General features: G+C 42.5%; 1 protein-coding gene across 2 annotated transcripts in view; it reads left to right on the top strand.

Annotated features, from left to right (window-relative positions):
• MTIF3 (mitochondrial translational initiation factor 3) overlaps positions 1-16569 on the top strand; it is a 41394-nt gene extending 24825 nt beyond the window's left edge. For both annotated transcript variants that reach the window (XM_089685828.1, XM_089685829.1), the window contains one exon: positions 16091-16569. In XM_089685828.1, the coding sequence (XP_089541954.1) occupies positions 16091-16315 (225 nt within the window). In that variant the 3' untranslated portion in view covers positions 16316-16569. The remainder of the gene's footprint in view (positions 1-16090) is intronic.
• The last annotated feature ends 6662 nt before the right edge of the window (positions 16570-23231 follow it).

The following is a 23231-nucleotide window of genomic DNA, read 5'->3' as shown; positions in this document are numbered from 1 at the left end:
GGTGACCGACACTGTTTATATTTATCTGTAACTTCCAGAGTAGAAGGATATACTTTAACGGTCTTAAGGGCCCAATCTTTTTGTAGGTGGGTGTGGTTTTGTCATATATAAGGACAGCACCACACCCGGGTCGTCGTTATCTCGAGCTGCAGAAATGTGAGTGAACAGTCTCCGTTTGCTGATGTCAGTGCCCTTACCTGGCATAAAGCCCGTTTGGTCATGGTGTACCAATGTAGATGTAACTGAGCTCAGTCTTCCAGCAAGCACTTTAGCGAGTATTTTTGCATCAGTGTTCAACAGGGAGATCGGCCAATAAGAGGAGCAGTGGGCTGGGTCCTTCCCAGGCTTCAAGATCACCACTATCACTGCCTGGAGCATAAAAGGGGGCACGTTTCCTGTCTCAAGTAGTAAATTAAGAAGCATGTGAAATCGGGGAGCCAGCTGTTCAATATATATTTTATAGAACTCAATTGGAAAGCCATCCGGACCCGGCGTTTTGCCAGATTGGAGAGCGTTAATCGCCTGCTGGATCTCCTCCAAGAAAATCGAAGCCTCCAATTGTTCCCGCTGGACTGGGGAGAGAGACAGCAGTTCAATACAATCCAGATAGCGGAATAATGCAGGCCATAGACAGTTTGTTTATCAGCCGATTTTTCGCCTGAAAAACGAAATATCGCTCGTTCTGTAAACCGATGTTGCCACCAATGATTTCGAAAATTGGTCGTTTTCACAAATTTTCCATCATGACAGATAAACGAAATGAGGAGGAACCACGAAAATCGGCCGATGCCATTGCCCCACTAACTGTGCAAAAATCATCCAATTATTCTTTTGGACGAAAAATCGGCTGATAAATTAACCGTCTATGGCCTGCATTAGTCCTGAGGCATGGAAGCAGCTTTTGGAGGAGTACAATTTTGCATAGTAGTTGGCAAATTGACGGTTGATTTAAGACTGGATCAAGGATCCTAGAACCATCCTCAGATTGTACAAGAGCGGTGTTAGTCAAGGCAGTTTGTTCCCTAGCCAACCAAGCCAAAAGGCTGCCCGCTTTATCTTCCTGCTCAAAGATACGCTGTTTTTGATGGAGCAGCGCCTTCCTGGTGACCTCTATGTGTAACAACAATAAAGCTTCCTTAACTGCCATTTGTGGTGATTAACAGGATCCGGGTTGATCGCATAATTCGATTCGGCTTCCTGTACCCTCCGGTCCACCCAGTCCACAGTCGCCCGTCAGCTAACCCTCAAACCCCGATACTGTCCTCTAAGGGTAGCCTTACAAGCCTCCCAAGTAGTAATATGCACAGCAGTATCCTAGTTAGATTCCCAGTACTGCTCCAGTGCTTTCCCTATAGGGTGTTCTACCACTGGGTCAGTAAGCCAATACTGAGATAATCTCCATATTCTTACCCCTGGGGCATCAGAAATATTCAGGCTAAGGAGTGGAGCGTGATCATAAATTCCTCTTGGAAGGATGAAAATCTGAACCCTTGCTAAGAGTGGAGGTGTAGCATAACAAAGATCAATTCTAGACATTGTTCTGTGTGATGCCGAGTGGCAGGTATAGGCCCTGATCCGAGGATTTTTCCACCTTCATGCGTCCGTGAACCGGTAAAGCCCCACCCACTTAGCCAACTCTGACTCCCCGCTGGCTTCAGGATATAATTTGCAAACACTAGAGGTGTTGACAGAGGTAACAGAACAATGACTCTTGCAAAGGTCAACACTGCGGTCCTATGGATTTCCAACTAGGAAGCTGCCTCCTCAGGCACAGTGAAAAAGCATGTGGTTTCACCATCTTAAACTCTAAGCTTCGCAGGAAACAGCATGCCATGGGTAAAGCCTTTTGCACACAATTGGGCCTTGACAGCATTGAAGGATTGACGATGTCGGTGGGTATCCACCGAGTAGTCGGGAAACCGCATCAACTTGTGATTTTCATAGCGCAGTTCCCCCTGGGCCCTGGCCATCCTCAGCACCAGATCTCAATCACAGTAGTTGAGCAACTTAAAAATAAGTGTGTGGTGGCGAGCCAAGTGGGCCCCGGGCCGCTGGCATCCGGTGGGCTCGCTCGACCATGAAAAAGCTAGAGGAGGTGGCTCGAGGCAGCAAGGAACGAAGTAGGTAAACTGAGGCGGATCGTCACCCTCTACCCCTTTAGGAATACCCACCATACAGAGGTTGTTATGCCTACTGCAATTGTCTGCATCTTCTGCTCTGGTTTTGAGGTATTTGACCTTAACCCACATTGTATGTAGCTCAGCCGAATAGTCACAGATGGTGCCTTCCACATCACTGACCCTTTGCTCGACCGCCATTATTCGACCCCGGAATGCATCAAGATCTCGCCAGATCAGCCCTATGTTGGTCTGCAGATGTTCTATTTTCGTGGTGAGCACCGCTTGACAATTAGTAATGGCCGTCATGAAAGAATTTAAAGTCCGCGGGTGCAGTGGGTGGGTTGGGCTTCTGTGAGGAAGGCTTGGTCATGGTGGCGACTTCTTTAGCCCCCGCAGGCCGACTAGTTTTTGCAGATTGTGTCGTTTTGGATCTTCTGCCAGCGGCCAAAGGTTTGCCCCTAGTCATCCCCAATCCTTGTTCACACTGGCAGACACAATATGGTTACCAGAACAGGGATGTTGGATTCCTATAGCCCGACGCCCAGGCAGGTAGTTTCTTTCCACCTTTAGCCCTGCTGCGGGCAAGCAGCAGGGCTCACCTGTCAGGTGAAGCAATCGGCGGCAGCGCTGCTGCCTATTGCTTCACACAATGCCAGCCTCTCCGCGCCCCCGGGCCCCAGGCTCCGTTTGCCCATCTGCGGGCCTGGCTCGCTGTCGGCTAGAGGGGAGGGAGAAGAGCGGACAAGTCTGCTCTCCTTCTTGTGTTGACCCGGAAGTGATGTTACAATGTCACTTCTGGGTCCCCGCTGAGAGATTGTAATGCAATCCCCGGGAAAGAATGTAATCTGGTGCGATGTGCACCACATTACATTCAGTGGAGCAGAGGGGAGACATCGGCGTCTTTTAGACCTTGGATGTCTCAGAGAGCTTGCCATTATTTTTAATTGTAAAAAAGTTACACCCAAGCACATACCACCCCCCCCAAAAAAAAAATATTGAGACCCCCACATATAAGCATGTACAAATGTAAAAGCAGACGCTGGGGCACTTACGCATGAAACCCTCAATTGTGATCCATGTTACATATCGCCACGCACGCCAGAATGAGAGCAATAATTCTAGCACCAGACCTCCTCCGTAACCCTAAACTGGTGACCTATAAGGAGTTTTAAAAGTATCTACCTATAGAGAATAATAGGCTACTGAAGTTTGTGATGATTGTGCGCAATAGAGGCACGGACGCTGAACATGACGACAAGCCATCTTGTTAGGTCGCGGCCATTTTGTCTCTCCTGTCCTCCCTCCTCCCTTTTGAATGGAATGTGAGTCTGTACAGTGGGGATCGAAAGTTTGGGCACCCCAGCTAAAAATTTGGATTAATGTGCATAAAGAAGCCAAGGAAAGATGGAAAAATCTCCAAAGGCATCAAATTACAGATTAGACATTCTTATAATATGTCAACAAAAGTTAGATTTTATTTCCATCATTTATACTTTCAAAATAACAGAAAACAAAAAAATGGCGTCTGCAAAAGTTTGGGCACCCTGCAGAATTTATAGCATGCACTGCCCCCTTTGCAAAGCTGAGACCTGCCAGTGTCATGGATTGTTCTCAATCATCGTCTGGGAAGACCAGGTGATGTCAATCTCAAAGGTTTTAAATGCCCAGACTCATCTGACCTTGCCCCAACAATCAGCACCATGGGTTCTTCTAAGCAGTTGTCTAGAAAACTGAAACTGAAAATAGTTGACGCTCACAAAGCTGGAGAAGGCTATAAGAAGATAGCAAAGCGTTTTCAGATGTCAATATCCTCTGTTCGGAATGTAATTAAGAAATGGCAGTCATCAGGAACAGTGGAAGTTAAAGCAAGATCTGGAAGACCAAGAAAAATATCAGACAGAACAGCTCGCAGGATTGTGAGAAAAACAATTCAAAACCCACGTTTGACTGCACAATCCCTCCAGAAAGATCTGGCAGACACTGGAGTTGTGGTACACTATTCCACTATAAAGAGATACTTGTACAAATATGGTCTTCATGGAAGAGTCATCAGAAGAAAACCTCTTCTACGTCCTCACCACAAAAATCATCGTTTGAATTTTGCAAATGAACATATAGACAAGCCTGATGCATTTTGGAAACAAGTTCTGTGGACTGATGAGGTTAAAATTGAACTTTTTGGCCGGAATGAGCAAAGGTACGTTTGGAGAAGAAGGGGCACAGAATTTAATGAAAAGAACCTCTGTCCAACTGTTAAGCATGGGGTTGGATCAATCATGCTTTGGGGTTGTGTTGCAGCCAGTGGCACAGAGAACATCTCACGAGTAGAAGGAAAAATGGATTCAATAAAATTTCAGCAAATTTTGGATGGTAACTTGATGCCATCTGTGAAAAAGCTGAAGTTAAAGAGAGGATGGCTTCTACAAATGGATAATGATCCTAAACACACCTCGAAATCCACGGGGGTTTACATCAAGAGGCGTAAACTGAAGGTTTTGCCATGGCCTTCACAATCTCCTGACCTCAACATAATTGAAAATCTATGGATAGACCTTAAAAGAGCAGTGCGTGACAGACAGCCCAGAAATCTCAAAGAACTGGAAGACTTTTGTAAGGAAGAATGGGCAAAGATACCTCAAACAAGAATTGAAAGACTCTTGGCTGGCTACAAAAAGCGTTTACAAGCTGTGATACTTGCCAAAGGGGGCAGTACAAGATATTAACTCTGCAGGGTGCCCAAACTTTTGCAGACGCCATTTTTTTGTTTTCTGTTATTTTGAAAGTGTAAATGATGGAAATAAAATCTAACTTTTTTTGACATATTATAAGAATGTCTAATCTGTAATTTGATGCCTTTTGGAGATTTTTCCATCTTTCCTTGGCTTCTTTACGCACATTAATACAAATTTTTAGCTGGGGTGCCCAAACTTTCGATCCCCACTGTAAGTGAACAGAGGTCAGGAGTGTCTCTTGTCCTAGATAAACACAGCTACATGAGCCCTATGACTGTAAACCACTAATTGGTCTGGTCCCAGGGGATCTTCTTTGAAAAACCACTTTCCTTTGCCCGATCGTAAAGCAATAATTCAGTCAGTCGTGACCTGTTAGGCCATTCGAGCTAGAGTGTGCCATAAAACGTAAATTACACAAATTTATAAACTTCAGCAGGAACTGGGCACATTAATATGAAGTATATATTCGGATAGGTCATTTTAATGAGTCACATGACACCTTACATCCCTATGTAGCGCCTACAAGAGGATAGAAAGCAATTTCTTTTATCTGGAGTGGCAGGATATGCTATGCTTGATGTCTTTGCGTTTGTAATATAATTCTAAATATTAATCTTCCAGTTGCTAGGATGCTACCTGTACCTATTGAAGGTTATTTACCGTAGTATGAACTTGTAAGGGATTTGGTCATAACCTTGTTTACCGCCTAACACCCATCCCCAAATGAGGTGATTGGCCATTTGTTCTCAGGAGACACCCCTTTGAGATGATAGAAAAAGACTGACAGCCTGGAGAAAAATTAGCTCTCCTTTTAACATCGATCAGGAACCATCTTGAGAGCAAAGGCAACCTTTTGTTCGGACACTTGGACTCTGCTCAAACCAAGGACTTTTGCAAGTATTCTGCCCTCTGAACTTCTTTCTTTTATTTCTCTGTTTTATTGCTCTCTTTATATCTTTGTTACATCTTTTTCTGTAAATATTTTAATTGCACTATTTGACCTTTTTAGTAATAAATCCTATTTTCTGAAAAGTGTTGAACTGTCTCTAAAGCTTTTAATGCAAACTAAAGAATCCCTGTCTCTGAAGAGTGCTACTGTATGTAATAATCCTCTGAATACATCTGTCTGTGGTGACAGTGTATTACAGACGCTTATATTAATATCATAGTGTTGCTGCTAAGATTTGTGAGTTTCCTCCTTCTCTGTAAAAAGGTGGTGGTGGCAGTGTGAAGGGTTAATTGTGTAATTAACCTGACCCAGTAACAATCGCTCTCAGGCTGCTGGCACATAGATTGTGGTCCCGTAAGCTGGAAAATCTTTGTGCAGGGCGCAGTTGAGAGTGGCATTGTTGCGCAAGTGACAGCGCAGTGTGAGATCGGCTGGTCCTTCGGTCACAAGTTGGTGAGAAGGGCTGGGGTCTGACGCTGTGCACCATCACAAAGTTCGTTGCCATTTCACAAATTTAAGGTTTGACAAGTTGGATATCTATTTACTCGATGCAACCTAATCTTTTATATTTTACCAAAAAAAGGCAATTTATTTTTTGTGCCCTAAAATTAACTTGTATTTTTTACAGAAATTTTGCGACATAAAAAATTGGAACTACCACTATTCTATTCTCTAGAGTCTCTGCTTTCAGAAAATATACAGTCAGGTCCATAAATATTGGGACATCAACACAATTCTAACATTTTGGGCTCTATACACCACCACAATAGATTTGAAATGAAATGAACAAGATCTGCTTTAACTGCAGACTCTCAGCTTTAATTTGAGGGTATTTACATCCAAATCAGGTGAACGGTGTAGGAATTACAACAGTTTGCATATGTGCCTCCTGCTTGTTAAGGGACCAAAAGTAATGGGACAATTGGCTTCTCATCTGTTCCATGGCCAGGTGTGTGTTATTCCCTCATTATCCCAATTATGATGAGAAGATAAAAGGTCCAGAGTTCATTTCAAGTGTGCTATTTGCATTTGGAATCTGTTGCTGTCAACTCTCAAGATGAGATCCAAAGAGCTGTCACTATCAGTGAAGCAAGCCATCATTAGGCTGAAAAAACAAAACAAACCCATCAGAGAGATAGCATAAACATTAGGCGTGGCCAAAACAACTGTTTGGAACATTCTTAAAAAGAAGGAACGCACCGGTGAGCTCAGCAACACCAAAAGACCCGGAAGACCGCGGAAAACAACTGTGGTGGATGAGCGAAGAATTTTTTCCCTGGTGAAGAAAACACCCTTCACAACAGTTGGCCAGATCAAGAACACTCTCCAGGAGGTAGGTGTAAGTATGTCAAAGTCAACAATCAAGAGAAGACTTCACCAGAGTGAATACAGAGGGTTCACCACAAGATGGAAACCATTGGTGAGCCTCAAAAACATGAAGGCCAGATTAGAGTTTGCCAAACGACATCTAAAAAAGCCTTCACAGTTCTGGAACAACATCCTATGGACAGATGAGACCAAGATCAACTTGTACCAGAGTGATGGGAAGAGAAGAGTATGGAGAAGGAAAGGAACTGCTCATGATCCTAAGCATACCACCTCATCAGTAAAGCATGGTGGTGGTAGTGTCATGGCGTGGGCATGTATGGCTGCCAATGGAACTGCTTCTCCTGTATTTATTGATGATGTGACTGCTGACAAAAGCAGTCAGATGAATTGTGAAGTGTTTTGGGCAATATTATCTTCTCATATTCAGCCAAATGCTTCACAACTCATTGGACGCTTCACAGTGCAGATGGACAATGACCCAAAGCAGACTGCAAAAGCAACCAAAGAGTTTTTTAAGGGAAAGAAGTGGAATGTTATGCAATGGCCAAGTCAATCACCTGACCTGAATCCGATTGAGCATGCATTTCACTTTCTGAAGACAAAACTGAAGGGAAAATGCCCCAAGAACAAGCAGGAACTGAAGACAGTTGCAGTAGAGGCCTGGCAGAGCATCACCAGGGATGAAACCCAGCGTCAGGTGATGTCTATGCGTTCCACACTTCAGGGTGTAATTGACTGCAAAGGATTTGTAACCAAGTATTAAAAAGTGAAAGTATGATTTACGATTATTATTCTGTCCCATTACTTTTGGTCCCTTAACAAGTGGGAGGCACATATGCAAACTGTTGTAATTCCTACACCGTTCACCTGATTTGGATCTAAATACCCTCAAATTAAAGCTGACAGTCTGCAGTTAAAGCACATCTTGTTTGTTCATTTCAAATCCATTGTGGTGGTTTATAGAGCCAAAAATGTTAGAATTGTGTCGATGTCCCAATATTTATGGACCTGACTGTATAATGTTTGGGGGTTCTATGTAATCTTCAGGCCTAAAATGATTTTTTAAATGTATGCAAAAAACGCAAAACTGGCTCTGGCAACAAAAGGGATAAAGTATAAGCCCTGACCCACCCTTTTCTGACGAGCAGCCAATCTGTGCTCATTACACTGCAAGGTCTCTCTCCTCCCTGCTAGTCCCTGGGTGAGGTGCTGGAGAGAGGCAGGGAGGGGAGGAGGAGATAAACAGCGCAATGTTAAAAATATTAAACGTTTATATCGCCATAAAGCCCCTTTTTGTTTTTTTAAAAACCCCAGACATTCCTAAAGTCACCTCCAATTTTAAATACGGTTTTGGTTAAATTCTTTTTTTTTTATTTTTTTTTTTTTATCTGGACAAATAGATTATCATGAGGGACACATAGATTGGGGCCCCGATTTAATCCCTGGACAGGTAGTTTTTTCAAAATTTTCCACACCCCTGCCAGAACAATTGACTCCAATTACAGGTATTCAACCCCCTCAACCCACACCGGGGACTGAATAAGTATAGAGGAAGCTGTGTATATGCAGCAGATAAGCAACTCTTCCTGTGGTATTTTCAGGACACTATCACTCTGAGGAGGGAAAGGAGATATAAATCTTAAGTAGAGTTGGAGCCCCCGTGCAAACCGGATGCTCAGACATCCCAGGTGCGGGCCCCCTCATGATCTCAAGCCCAATACAGGAGCTAGGCAGGACACCGAATCGTCTGCACCTGGGGCACTGCAGAGTGTTAGATCTTTGGGGGGGGGGGGGGGTTTGCATATGGACAAAAATTTAGCCGATACAGGGGACTGTGTGTACTGCAGATGGGGGGCAGAGACAGACAGGAGAGGAGGAGTGTATACAGTGACTGGCTGTCACTATATGTCAGTGCCGGGGTTTTTTTTTTTTTTTTTCTTTACTATAGCTCACGAAATGAGCTGTCACTTTTCCCCCCAGCTAAAAGAAACAAAGTTTAATTCTGTGAGCTATAGTGAAGAAAAAAAGACGGACATTGCATTTAAAAACTGGCACCGATATATAGTGACAGCCAGTGAGGGGAGCCTCTTTGTATACACTGCTCCCTCACTGTATACACTGCTCCTCTCCCACCCCCTCCCCCCTACAAAGAGGACCTGTCACTCATATGCTATCATATAGGGGACTGTTGGTCCCCTATGTGATAGCAATAAAATCATTAGTTAAAAAGAATAAATAATAATATACATGAAAGTAGAAAAAAACATTGGAGCCTCCCCACATACAGACATTTCGGTTTCAGTTCCGTTTTCGGCTACATGCAGTCTGAATTTTTAGTATCGGTTTCGGTACTAGAATTTTAATTTCAGTGCTTCGGGTGCAGAGACTTCCCTCTCAGTGCGTTCTCTTGTGTTCAGCAGGGTCTCAGATCCGGTTTCATGGAAATACCATTATTTCTGTGGGGGGTCTTTTAGTGGGACTCGGTGAGTGTTTTCAGGGTCCCCAATCTCCCCGAGCTGCTGTCCTGGGGGTAGGTGGGAGACTTTCCTCCAATGCTCAACCCCCTCCTCGACCACGGAACCCCACCGCTCTCCTAGGTTTCCGGGAGCTGACATGTAGGTGGTCACCTGGGCATCCAGCACTGCCCTCGTTTCCTGACGCCTCCTGCTCCCAGGTCTCCGGGATCTCCGGGTTCCACCAATGATGCCTGCCCGCTGGCCCGCCAATAGATTGGACTGGGACCCCGGCTCAGCTCCTGCACCGGCTCCTCACTCCTCCAGCCTGGGTCTGCAGCTACCACCACCCGCGTCTCGTGTCCGCGATTGCAGCGGGGACCACGCAAGGAGCTGTGGATGCCCCCCAGCTTCACAGGGGGAAGGCTTTATTGTAGGAAACTGTAACATGCAGCATGGGACCTAGACAGCGTTCACTTCATCTATCCATCAGCGGGCATCTGAAGCTCCTGCTACACCAGCTTCACAGCACCATGTTCTGGACCCTTCCCCCACACAGAATGCCACTTCATTTATATTGGAGGCTTTGTGTAAAGAGCAATGAATGAACTGCAGCAACCCATGGAAACCATTAGTATATATGACTCTCCAAACTTTCGCTGTACCCCCAGCTTCCATCAGGTGCAGGACAAGGAGGGCATCCCCCACATAGACATTCCACTGTCAAGTAGGAATGAACAAGCTGTACATTGATGCCATCACCAGTGTAAAACCAGCTTTAGTATAATAAGTAGAGGATTCACAACATACAGGGGTTGATTTACTAAAACTGGAGAGTGCAAAATCTGGTGTAGCTGTGCATGGCTTTTAGCTTCCTCGGCTTTTAGCTTCTTCTCGTTCAATTAAGCGCTGACAAAAAAAAACTGGAATTTGATTGGTTTCTATGCAGAACTGCACCAGATTTTGCACTCTCCAGTTTTAGTAAATCGACCCCTTACTAATGATGGTTACTATGAAGGGTAAGTTCTGTCTTGTGTTGTAAAATAAACAATTTTGAGGATGCGCACTCCATATAAGGTGATGATTTGAATAAAATAATTTCATTGTTTTGGCTCTTATTTGGCTGCCTTTTTAACCACTTGCCATCCAAGGATGTCTCTGTATGCTCTTGAGGTTCAGTAGTTATATACCGGGGCCATGCCTGCAGCTACAGCCATGACCCTGCTATCTGTCTTTCCAGCCAGAGATGCTGAATAAACTGAAAGTGATCCAAGCAGCGAATGAGCTGCTAGATCGCTTTTACAGGCACTGGGAGGGGTTCCCCCGCAGCCATTTTGGGCTCTCCCATTGGGGAGCCTGGGACTGAAGCCTGCAGCTGACCATAGAGATAACCGAGAACCGGAATGTCTCCGAACCTCTCTGTAGTCTAGGAAACAGGAAACTATAAGTATTTTGTCACTTCTGGTTTCGGTCTATTGTAAACAGACCATTACCAGCCTGTGAAAGCATCAGATCAAATGGATCTGGTTTTATCTGATGGTTTGAAGGACATTGGAGAGATCTGGGGTCTAATGGACGTCAGATCTCTCAATAAAGAGGACCTGCCCTGGCCATGCTGTTCATCCCTTGTGATAGCAATAAAGTTGATAAAAATTAGAGACGGTGTAAAAATAAACTTTTTTTTTTTTTTTTTTTAATTAAAGCTCCTTTATCCTCCCATGCAAAGGTGAACACATACATAGGTCGTGCAGGCATATGTTAATGGTGTTCGCACCTCAAATGTGAGGTATCACAGCAAATGTTTTTGTGAGAGAAATAATTCTAGAACCAGACCTTCTGTGTAACTCTAAACTGGTAACCCTTAAAGGACTTTTAAAGCTTTCCCTATGGAGATTAAGTACCGTAGTTTGTCGCCATTGCACGAGTGTGTACCATTTTAAAGCGTGACATGTTGGGTATCTATATACTCGGCGTAATATCATCTTACCAAACAATTGGGTAATCTATTGTGTTTTGTTCATTGAAATTCATTAAAGCGTATTTTTTAAAAACAAATTGTTTGAAAAACCACTGCGCAAATACAGTATGATTATAAAACTTTGCAACACCCAGCATGTTATTCTCTTAAGGCCTCTGCTTAACAATATATATAACATTTGGGGGTTCTAAGTAATTTTCTAGCAAAAAAAAAAATCAGATTTTTACAGCAGGAGAGAGAAGTGTCAGAATAGACTTGGGAAGCAAGTGGTTAAAGTATATTTGATATCTGTTTGCAATAAGGAATGATCATGCAGCTGCCCATAGTTCTCATTTGCCAAAAAGTTCTGGAATAATGCCAGGTGGGATTTGGTTGGTCACTGTACAGTATTGTTGGCAAGATCATATTTTTATAAACTGCTTTCTGCAAATAAACCCTATCATACATGCTTATATCAATCTGGTTTATTTATGATTGACAACCCTTTAAGTGGCTTTGTCAGGGGGAAATACGTACTGATCTTCCCAGTTTTTATTCAGCCCATGAGCTGGTGAGTTACTGTCAGCTGCTAATAAGCATATTATGGAGATGTCAGGAAGAACAATTTGGCAGTTATGAAAAGGTATCTGATTGCAGAAGAAAGGAATGAAAATAAACATAATCTTGCAGATAGAAATACTAGTTCTTGCTGCATTCTTAATACATGTTTTATTTACAGGATCTACACCATTTTGCTATAAAATATGTATTTATAATTACTCATTATTTGTATTGTTCTAACATTCTTCTCAGATAATATTGGAAAGTTCTTATTTTCTGCTCCTTTGCAGCTTAAAATCTGCTGCTTGTGGAGATGAATTCCAGGCATATGGTTAAAGCCCTACTCTAGGTGCAGCAAAAGATCCCTTTTAAGTGGGATCCCCCCAACAAACTACAAGGTTTAATCTAGGGGCTGCAGAATGAAGCTACATTACTTACATTACCACCTGCTCTGCCCTGCACTGGCACTGTCCTCTTCACTTTGAAGCTCTGGTCTGTGGGCAGTACCTTGTGTATGATGCATGCCTTGTATTGTATGCGGTGGGGACAAGCATGCAACCGTGGCCGAGAGCAGCTTAGAGAGGAGGCTGTGGGCAACCTGTCGCACCACTGGAAGGACACCGAGGGAGTGAGAAAAAAGGTAATACAGTCCCTTCTGCAACCCCCTGATCTTTACTCACACTTATTGCGGAACTAAAGTTCTGCTGTAAATAAAACAAGCAGGCAGACTTTTATTGCAGAAGAGACCTGTACTATCCCTTCTGCAATAAAATGCCTATACGTGCCTGTTCGCTGTTTTCTCTGGCGTTTTAAATTGAGCTGTGCATGTACAGCTCAGCTTACAGCGCCAGGCCTGTCTTGGAGTCTCGGGTTGATGGCCTCTTGTGCATGCAAAGGAGTGACGTCATCCCCTTCGGGTGCAGGACCTTTGAACGATTAAGTATTAAGCCTTTTGTTCCACTTTAACCCTTGCTGCGTCGGGTGGAGGGTTCTGCAAGTGTTTTTTTTGTTGTCCAATGATTTTTCTTTCTTTACCTTCAAATATTTAATGTATAAGGTATTTTTTATTTAAGTTTTGGACAGAGTATGGATAGTTTAGACCCTGTCGGCTTTTTATTGTGTTGTGCCTGGCCCATTAGGGAGATTTGCCCCCATTGTCCTGTTTACTATTATTGTTGAAAGTAAAAGAAACCCCAAATTTTGGGTTGTCCCCAGAAAAGTAATAGAGGGGAAATTTTCCAGTGGGGACAGTAGTTCTATTGACCTTGGGGCCCCAAGGAATTCCCTTAATTTGCAGAGATTTTCTCAGGGAGAAAACTGTTTTGTTTACAAATAGATGCTCGGCAATCACCAGGGCGCCAGCAAGTAATTGCCGGTCAGGACCCCGTGATTGACAGCCGAGGCTGCGAATGGCAGCTTGCGCGCATCCCCTATGTGGAAATGCAAAATCACATCTATATACGTGATTTTGCGCACCGCTGCCACCCTGTAGCAGCATTTCTGCTATAGGGCAGCATTTAAGCAGTTTTAAAAAAATTAACTTTTAATAGAAAAGGTAGATGATGGCAGCTGTCAAAAGGAATATAACCATTCCTGTTTACTGTTTTGAAGAAAGTCTTTATAACTAGACCACTATCTCTCAACAAGATTTCCAAATCAAGGAAATTGACTCTCATGTCATCACACTCCCATGAAAAACAAATGTTCTTAGCATTCATATTCAGACCATTCAAGAAATTTCATAAGATCCGCTTTCTCTCCCTCCCAAATTATGATCACGTCATCAATATAACGCTTGAAAAGTTTTAATTCCTCTGGAGGACTACTATAAACGGCTTCCTGCTCCCTTAAGGACATAAATAGATTAGTCAGACTTGGAGCAAATTGTACTCCCATGGCAATTCCCTTTTATCTGACAGTAAAAATCTTGATTAGGCCAAAAATAGTTGCTTTTAAGGCAATATTCTAGGCATTCCAACAGATATTTTCATTGGGCCCATTGTAGATCTCCAAGTTCTCTCATAGCCTAACTTGCAGCTTTGATTGCATCCTGATGTCCAATGATAGTGTATAGTGATGCTACATCAGCGGTTGCTAGAGTAATGGATTGGGACTTAAATTGGAGATCATCAAGCAGCTGTATAAGATGTTTAGTATCTCTGAGATATGATTTTGGTTTCTGTACTAATGGCTGTAGGAAGGACCTAAGCTAGCTCCTACTGACTGAATCCCATTAACAATTGAACGACCTGGCGGATTGAGACTATCCTTGTGAATCTTAGGTAATGTATAGATAACAGGGATACGACAGATATCAGGGACCAAAAGTCCTCATCACTGAGGACTTTTTTCTTCACTTCTTTTTTTTTTTACTAGATGATATAACTCCTTTTTATACTTGATCGTGGGATTCTTCAATAATTTTTCATATGTATCCGTATCCTGCAATTGGCCTTGTAATTCATTCATATAATATTCCTTGGACACCATAACAATCCCTTCACCTTTGTCGGCTGGTCAGATGACCATATCCTTCCTTTTCTCCAGCCTCTTTATACCAATGTCGACAAATCTAGATCCTGAGTAACCATCCTTTTAAAAACTTTAACATGGCTGTTATCACTAATTTGGAGGTTGAACAAAGATTTATTCCGAAACATGGTGTGTTGTATTCCCACAGAAGATAAATTTGTCTTTATGTCTTTCACCTCTGGTTGACTTAGGAGATATTTTTTAATGCTTAATTTACAGACATACGTCTGTAGATCCACATAGTCATCAAATTTATTAGCTGACTTCTTGTGAGCAAATTTAAGACCTTTTATCAAGTACCTTCATCTCTTCTTTCATCAGGGTTACACCACTTAAATTGAAAACCCCTTCCCCAGTCGCTCTTTTTCTCGTTTCTTCCTCCCGCCTCTACATCCCTTCCTCTATTTTGGGCTTCTTCTTGTCCATCCTTCTCTCCCTGGGCTTTTCTCCTGTCTCTCTCTGTCTAAAAAAAAAAAACCTCAGGTGATGATCATATGTGGTTCCATAGTCCTCTCTGAGGCTCATAACGATTATAAGTGGGTACAGGACCCCTTCCCTCATATCTTGGTGGATTCCACTGTCTATATGGTGGTCTTGGGCTCCTTTCATCATATCTCAAATGGAAACTGGGTCTATAATTATTATAGGGTCTCCAGTTGTTCCAATGACCCCTCCCAGACGGTCTTCTTTGGAAGGAATTCCCATTCCTAGGTTTCCACCCACCCCTCGGTATCTGATAGTAATGATTATGATTGTAGTTCATCCTTCTTGGATCCACAGGGGCCTCTTGGTATATCCCTACCATCTATTTTTACTTCGACAGGAGTAGTCACCGTCGACCCTGCTTCTGTTTCCTTCATTGTTGATTACCACTTAAACAGATCTACTGAATGCAGGGTCTTGGGTTTAGTAACACTTTTAAAGTTTCACTAAAGGCAAAATTAAAAATTGGATTACCACAGCAGTGTTTGGTTTTTATTAGACCCCCCCCAACATCGTTTTGCTGCCTGCTGGTCCTTCCAGTAGATCCATTTTTTTTACCGTTTTGTAATTGAAAGCACATTAAGACTACCATCCTACAGAATACACTGGCAGGATCAACAACTATCTATATGCATTTGCACCACAAAAAAAAGAAAAAACTTACATATCTACATTTACTAAAAAGGAGCTATTTACACTACTTTATTATTTTGGCTTACATATACTTTATGGTATGTTATGATGGGTACTTCGGTGACAAATGTATCTTGCTTTCAGGTAAACTGTCTGATGCAACAAGTGAATGACATGGCATCATAAGTTAATGCTGTACAGTAGGTGTCAGAATGTCATGTGATTCATAATCAATATTGTGCCAAGGATGCAACTGTGAGACAAATAGTGATGTGTTTCCAGTGAAAGTTAAAACTTGCACGTTTTTAACAAAAATTAATGTTGTATTTTGATTATTTTAGGATGTTTTGCAGAATGTACTGGAATTCCTGCAGTATCAGGCTATCTGCTCTTCACAACCTAAAGAAAGGAAAGACGGCCGGGCCATGGTTTGTGTCCTACGTCCTTTGTCCGCAAAAGAGCTACAAAAGCTGAAAAAAGTACAATCCGAAAATCAGACAGAACCAATTGCCAGACTGAACTCCAAACTTGAACAGAGTCCAGATACAGTGCTAACCAATTCATAATATCTTTCCAAGTTATTAAACAGATGAACTGCCTTTATTACATGCTGATGTTCAAGTGATTTACCCAATCAATCAGAATTTGTACAATGCCAGACATACTGCAAAGGTTATTAAACAGAAGATGAGCTTTTCTGTTTAACTTCTGTGAACCCTTGGTAAATTCGTGGATTTCTTTAATTTTCTCCACTAATTTGATCTGCTTTTCCTCTAAATCATAATAAAGAAGTATTTGTAATAAAGAACACATATATTAACATTGCTGTAAATGTATTCAGCATGTGGTTTAAACAATCATTGATTTAAAAAAAAAAAAAAAAAGTATATGAACACCTTTTTCTTGATTTTTTTGAATAAAGGGTAATCAAAGTTCAGCATTTCAAATGATTAGTTGAGCAAAATTTGGCATTTGTATAACCTACCCAACAATATTTTGGGATCTGATTAAAAGTGATCGCAGACGATGTCAGAGGAACAGTTGTTGAAGAATTACAATAGGATTCCTAAAGATATTATTATTATACAGGACTTGTATAGAGCTGACAGTTTGCTCAGCGCTTTACATTATAATTAGCCTTTTCAGCCCATAGTCAGACAAGCATGTACATTAACAAAGAAATTCAATGCCATTGCTACTAGTATCCTTTTAGGATCAATATAAGGAACGCTAGAGGGACTGTTAAGGATCTGCAGGTATCTCTGGACCTTGATAATAAGATTCTACCATAGGACAGACACCGCAAGTGTTTATGGGCATTTACAAATGAGAGAAACTATGGCTAAAAAATTATGCTACCCACCTTTGGTTTCTATGCATTATTTGGATGTTCCACAGCACTACTGGTGCAACATTCTGCTGACCAGCATGGCAAAAGTTGAGCTTTTGGACAAAAATGTTCTATCTGATCCAAACTTTGAAGCATGGTGGAGGAGGAGTGTAAAAATTTGGGCCAGTTTTGATGCCTAAGGTCTACGGAGCTTGTGATAATGGTGGGGCCAGTGAATTCAAAGCTGTATAAAGGATGTTCTACTGAAAAATGTCTGGACATCTGTCTGGAACCTAAAACTCAAATGCAGTTTTGTAATACAGCATTCCAGTGATGCAAACACAGGTTAAAGTGATTGTAAGGACTCAAAGTTTTTTTACCTTCATGCATTCTATGCATGAAGATAAAAAAACCTGTGTGTAGCAGTGCTCCCAGGCCCCCTAAAACATACCTGAGCCCCATCCTGATCCAGCAATGTACATGAAAGCCTCAGCTCTCCTGGGTCTTTCCCTCGTCATCGACTGAGACATCAGCGGTAGCTTGAGTATCTGCTTTATTTACTATGATATGGTGGAAGATCATATCAAATTTTGTATGTGCCTGGATTTTGTGCAAACCTCACACTGAAAAGGAGGACTTTTTCTCAATATGGTCTTTAATTTTTCAGAACAAGCCTTTGGGGGGGGGGGTCTAACCCCTTCTAGGTCAAAACACTGTGTGAACCTAGAAGAATGCGTAGACCCCCAAAAGCTTGTCCCAAAATAAGTAGCAAAGTCTTCCAATCTATTGTTTTGTGCTTCAGTGCATATAGTGAGATGAGAGTCTCCATCATTTAAAATACACCTATGATAAAAAGAATTATAGACCCTTAATTTCTTTGTAAGTAGGCAAATGTACAAAATCTGCAGGAGATCAAATAATTAGTTGCCCCACTGGATGCAGAAGTGAACGTGATTCTGAGTGAACCAGATTTAGGAAATAAAACCCCTAATTTCTTCTTGTTGGCTGACAACGCTGCCATTGCTGTAGTGAAATCCCAAGCAGCGGGTTTGTCCTGCCTGTTTTCCCCTTGCTGGATTTCTAGATCCCTCCTATTCCTCCTCTCCCTGATCCTTTCCACATGTAAATTGTTATCTGTCGTTAATAGGAAAACGATTGATATTGAAGCTTTCTAATTCTTAAATGTGGTGGCTGTGATAGTTTTCTTTTAGCCTTTTTTCCTTTATTTTCAATCTGGTGATCTTGCCATCAAGTCTATTTCAAGAGAGCAAGCTGTCCTGCAAATGTAGCAGATAGAGGGTTGAGACAAACTGTTTACCACTGACATGGGTGCTTACGTAATAAATACATCAAGTTGCATAAAAATTAAGAAACAGCATATGTATAAGGAACACTATGGGGTTGATTTACTAAAAGCAAATAGGCTGTGCACTGCAAATGCAGTTGCTCTACATCTGAGAACATTCAAGGCAAATAAAAAAAACAGCATTTTTGCTTGCACAATTGGATGAAAGAAATCAGCAGAGCTTTGCCTCATTTCAGAGTTTCCCCTTGGATATAAAGCAAATGCACTTGCAGTGCACTTGATGTGCACTTGCAGGTGTACTTGCAGTGTACTTGCGGTGCACAGTATATTTACTGTTAGAAAATCAACCCCTATGGGTGACACTAATATGGGATAATCCCATCGATGTCCCAGGCTCTTGAATAAATCGTAGGTTGAACTACACGTTTCACAGAATCGCCTGCTTCATCAGAACCATTTATATTACTTGTAAATAAATAAAGCAAACTGAAAAAGAAAAGGATAAATTACACAAAGCAACAAAACCATAATGATATTAATCCAACTGAACTATCCCCAATGGAACAGAAAAAGAGGAAAGAGACAAGAAAAAGGTGCATTTCAATAAATTAGAATATCAAAAAGTTAATTTATTTCAGTAATTCTATTCAAAAAGTGAAACTCATATAGATTCATTACACACAGAGTGATATATTTCAAGCATTTTTTTCTTTTAATTTTGATGGTTATGGCTTACAGCTAGTGAAATCCCAAAATTAAGTATCTCAGAAAATTAGAATATCGTGAAAAAGTTCAACTTTCCATTAATATGCTTGGATATAGCATCTGTGAACAGCCAGCGTCTTTAGAAATGACCTTTTGTGACTTACCCTCTTTGTGGAGAGTGTCAATGACTGTCTTCTGTGTAGTTCAACCTATGATTCAAGACCCTGGGACATCGATGAGATTATCTCATATTAGTGTGACCCATAGGGGTTGATTTACTAATGGTAAATATACTGTGCACTGCAAGTGCATTTGATTTATATCCATGGTGTCACACTCTAATCAGCTAATTAACTCAAAACACCTGTAAAGGTTTTCTGAGCCTTTAAATGGTCTCTCAGTCTGGTTCAGTAGGCTACACAATCATGGGGAAGACTGCTGACTCAACAGTTGTTCAGAAGAAAGTCATTGACACTCTCCACAAGGAAGGTAAGTCACAAAAGGACATTGCTAAAGAAGCTGGCTGTTCACAGAGTGCTGTATCCAAGCATATTAATGGAAAGTTGAGTGGAAGGTAAAAGTGTGGTTGAAAAAAGTGTACAAGCAGCAGGGTGTCAGGAGGATGCTTGCCATAGTGGTGCTGAAGTCTCTAGGCTCAGGCGCAGATGTGCGAGGGCTGTTCTGTTGTGCATAGTCGTGCGCATGCATGCACCTCTAACTGCCCGTTGCTAATGTTGGTGCCAATTAGACTATTTAAACCCAGCAGCACTATTAGCCTGTGCTGTGTGATCTGCCGCTCCCCCTCCTGTATTCCTGTGCCTGTTCCTGTGAGTGATACCTGTGATTGACCCCGGCTTGCTTCTTGGACTCCGCATCTGCCTGATCTGCTCCCACCATTACTGACCTTGGCCTGTGACCTGACTATTCTCCTGCCTGCCATTTATGCCTTATCCGTTTATCTGTTACCGACTTGGTCTGTCTGACCCTGCATACAACATACAACGGGCTACCCTGGTCTGCAAACCAACCTGTCCTGCAGTGACGTCTGCATAATACCAGCCTGTCCCTCTGCCAGCCTGCTCTGCTATCAGCCTGCCCTGTTGTGACGTCTGCCCACTGCCAGCCTGCTCTGCCACCAGCCTGTCCAGCCGTGACGTCTGCCTGCTACCAGCCTGCTCTGTTGCCAGCCGGTCCAGGTACCCCATCTTCCAGTGAAGTGCCATTCCTGCACAGACTACAGGACTGACCAGGCACTCATACCCTGCCGTGCTCTTGTGGTTGCTGTTTCAGTGGCCCTCGAACCAGAACAGTATGAGAGGCCTTCCCCTGCCGTCAGGCTCACAAGCAAGGTACGTGACACGGATACCCGCAGCCTTGAGAGGATCGTGAAGCAAAGACCATTCAAGAATTTGGGGGAGGTTCACAAGGTGTGGACTACAGCAGGTGTTAAGATTCACCACACACAGATGTATCCAAGACATGGGCTAAAACTATCACATTTCTTGTGTCAAGCCACTCCTGAACCAGAGACATCAGAAGCGTTTTACCTGGGCTATGGAGACAAAGGATAGGACTGCTGCTCCGTCCCCTTTTCGGATGAAAGTAAATTTTGCATTTCATTTGGAAATCAAGGTCCCAGAGTCTGGAGGAAGAGTGGAGAGGCAAAGAATTCAGTTGCATGAGATCCAGTGTGAAGTTTCCATAGTGGTGACTTAGGGAGCCGTGTTATCTGCAGGTGTTGGTCCACTGTGATTTATCAAGTCCAAAGTCCGCTCAGCCCTCTACCAGGAAATTCTAGAGCACTTCATGCTTCCCTCTGCTGACCAGCTTTATGGAGATGCTGATTTTATTTTCCAGCAGGACTTGGCACCTGCCCACACTGCCAAAGGCACCAAAACCTGGTTTAATGATTATGGTATCACTGTGCTTGATTGGCCAGAAAACTCGCCTGACCTAAATCCCATAGAGAATCTGTGGGGTATTGTCAAGAGTAAGTTAAGAGACACCAGACACAACAATGCAAACAAGGTTGCTATCAAAGCAACCTGGGCTTCCATAATACCTCAGCAGTGCCACAGGCTGATCACCTCTATGCCATGCTGCATTGATGCAAAAGGAGCCCCGACTAAGTATTGAGTGCATACTATACTGTACATGGACATACTTTTTAGCAAGCCAACATTTCTGTATTAAAAATACTTTTTTTTTATTGGTCTTATGTAATATTCTAATGTTTTGAGATACTGAATTTTGGGTTTTCACTAGCTGTAAGCCTTAATTGTCAAAATGAAAAAAAAAAGTTTCACTTTTTTAATTGAATTACTGAAATAAATTAACTTTTGATGATATTCTAATTTATTGAGATGCACCTGTATAGCTATGTATTCATATACAATATGGTATACATATCTTACCTATGTCTGAAAAACACAGAGTATAAGCGACAGATATCGTAAGGTGTGTGTCTGAGAATGCGCCTCGTGGACTATGGGATGTACCCGATCCCCAAGGTATCAAGCATAGATGCTATGATTCATATATGAATAATATGAAAAATATGTTTAACCTCTATGAAGAACAAACTACCCAAAATATACTTAAATTTGTTTGAGAGAAAGAGCTAGGTAAATGCCGCTGCTTTGAAGGCCAGGAAGATATGTGACAGATGAAGAAAGGTTCTGGGCAGATAATGCACCCATATTTCCCTTTAGTTCCAATCCCATAGCCAACACAGGAAAGTGATGGAATTCCTAGTTGTCACCAGAGCTGCTATCTCCATTGGAAGGTTACCCTTTTATTCCTGTTCTGGTGACAATCCAAACTTTGAGATCTTCCTTCACTTTCAATCTTGGTGGTAGTGTTAATTTAAAACATAACTAATGTTATAAACACAACTTTTACAAAATTTTTGGATAGAGTGGAGAGGGATTAGAACACCTTTCAAGTTTTTATTGATTTAGGGCTAGTTCACACTACTCTGGATGCATTCCAGATGAGTTTTTGTTTACAGTTCACACCACACTGTTCCAGTGCATTGACACTACAAGGTTTATTTACTAAAGGTGGAGAGTGCAAAATCAGGCTCACTTTTGCATAGAAACCAATCAGCTTCCAGGTTTTATTGCCAAAGCTTAAATGAATAAGCTGAGGTTAGAAGCTGATTGGTTTCAATGCAGAAGTGAGACTGATTTTGTACTCTCCAGCTTCAGTAAATAAATGCTCCTATGCCTGCATTTTTGGTGCAGAAATAAAAAGCACTGGACTGCATCTGGTGTGATCCAGCCCTTAAAGTGAAAGAAAATCCCTAATTTTGGATTGGAGGATTTAGGAATAGAGGGGAAAACTTCCACTGGGGACACTGGTGACCCCTCTGGATTCCTTCTCTTTAGAAGGACTTCTTCGCGCTTATTGGTTGGCTATGGGACAGGAAGAGAAGGGAAATCTCCCTAGTGGGACGCAAAGGCAAATGGAAAAACTAACAAGGGTTGTAACCTTCCCTTCCCTTAACCACCTCCCGCCCGCCTGCCATATAGTAATATGACACATGCAAGGTGGTTCTCTCGTTCTGGGAGGACATCATATGACGTTCTCCCATTCTCACCGCGCATGCGCAGCTCAGAGAGCACAAAGCGCGGCGATCGGCGGTGCGCTGTGTCCCTGGGACACAGCGGATCACTGATCACGGAAAGAGCCGAAGATGTCAGCTCAGTCATGTGATCAGCTGTGTCCAATCACAGCTGATCACAAGTAAACAGGAAAATGCCGGTTATCTGCATTTCTCTCCTCTCGAGCTGTCACGTTGACAGCTTGAGAGGAGAGCCAGTAATCGGCTTTCTGCCGAGGGGACATGTACACAGATCATCAGGGCACTGATGATCAGTGTGCCCTGATGATCAGTGTAGCCCCAGCAGTGCCACCTGTCAGTGTCCATCAGTGCTCATCAGTGTCACATATCAGTGCCCATCTGAGCTGCCTTTCAGTGTCACCTATCATTGCTGCCAATCAGTGCCACCTGTCAGTGCCGCCTTTCAGTGCCGCTTATCAGTGCCCATCACTGCAGCCTCATTAGCGCACATCAGTGAAGGAGAAAAATCACTTATTTACAAAATTGTATAACAAAAACTAAGAAAAAACTTTTTTT

This window comes from Staurois parvus, unplaced genomic scaffold (assembly GCF_062004578.1).
Source record: "Staurois parvus isolate SC_StPar_1 unplaced genomic scaffold, SC_StPar_1.0 ptg000387l, whole genome shotgun sequence".
Taxonomy (NCBI): Eukaryota; Metazoa; Chordata; class Amphibia; order Anura; family Ranidae; genus Staurois; species Staurois parvus.
This window is presented reverse-complemented; position numbering and strand designations above follow the sequence as displayed.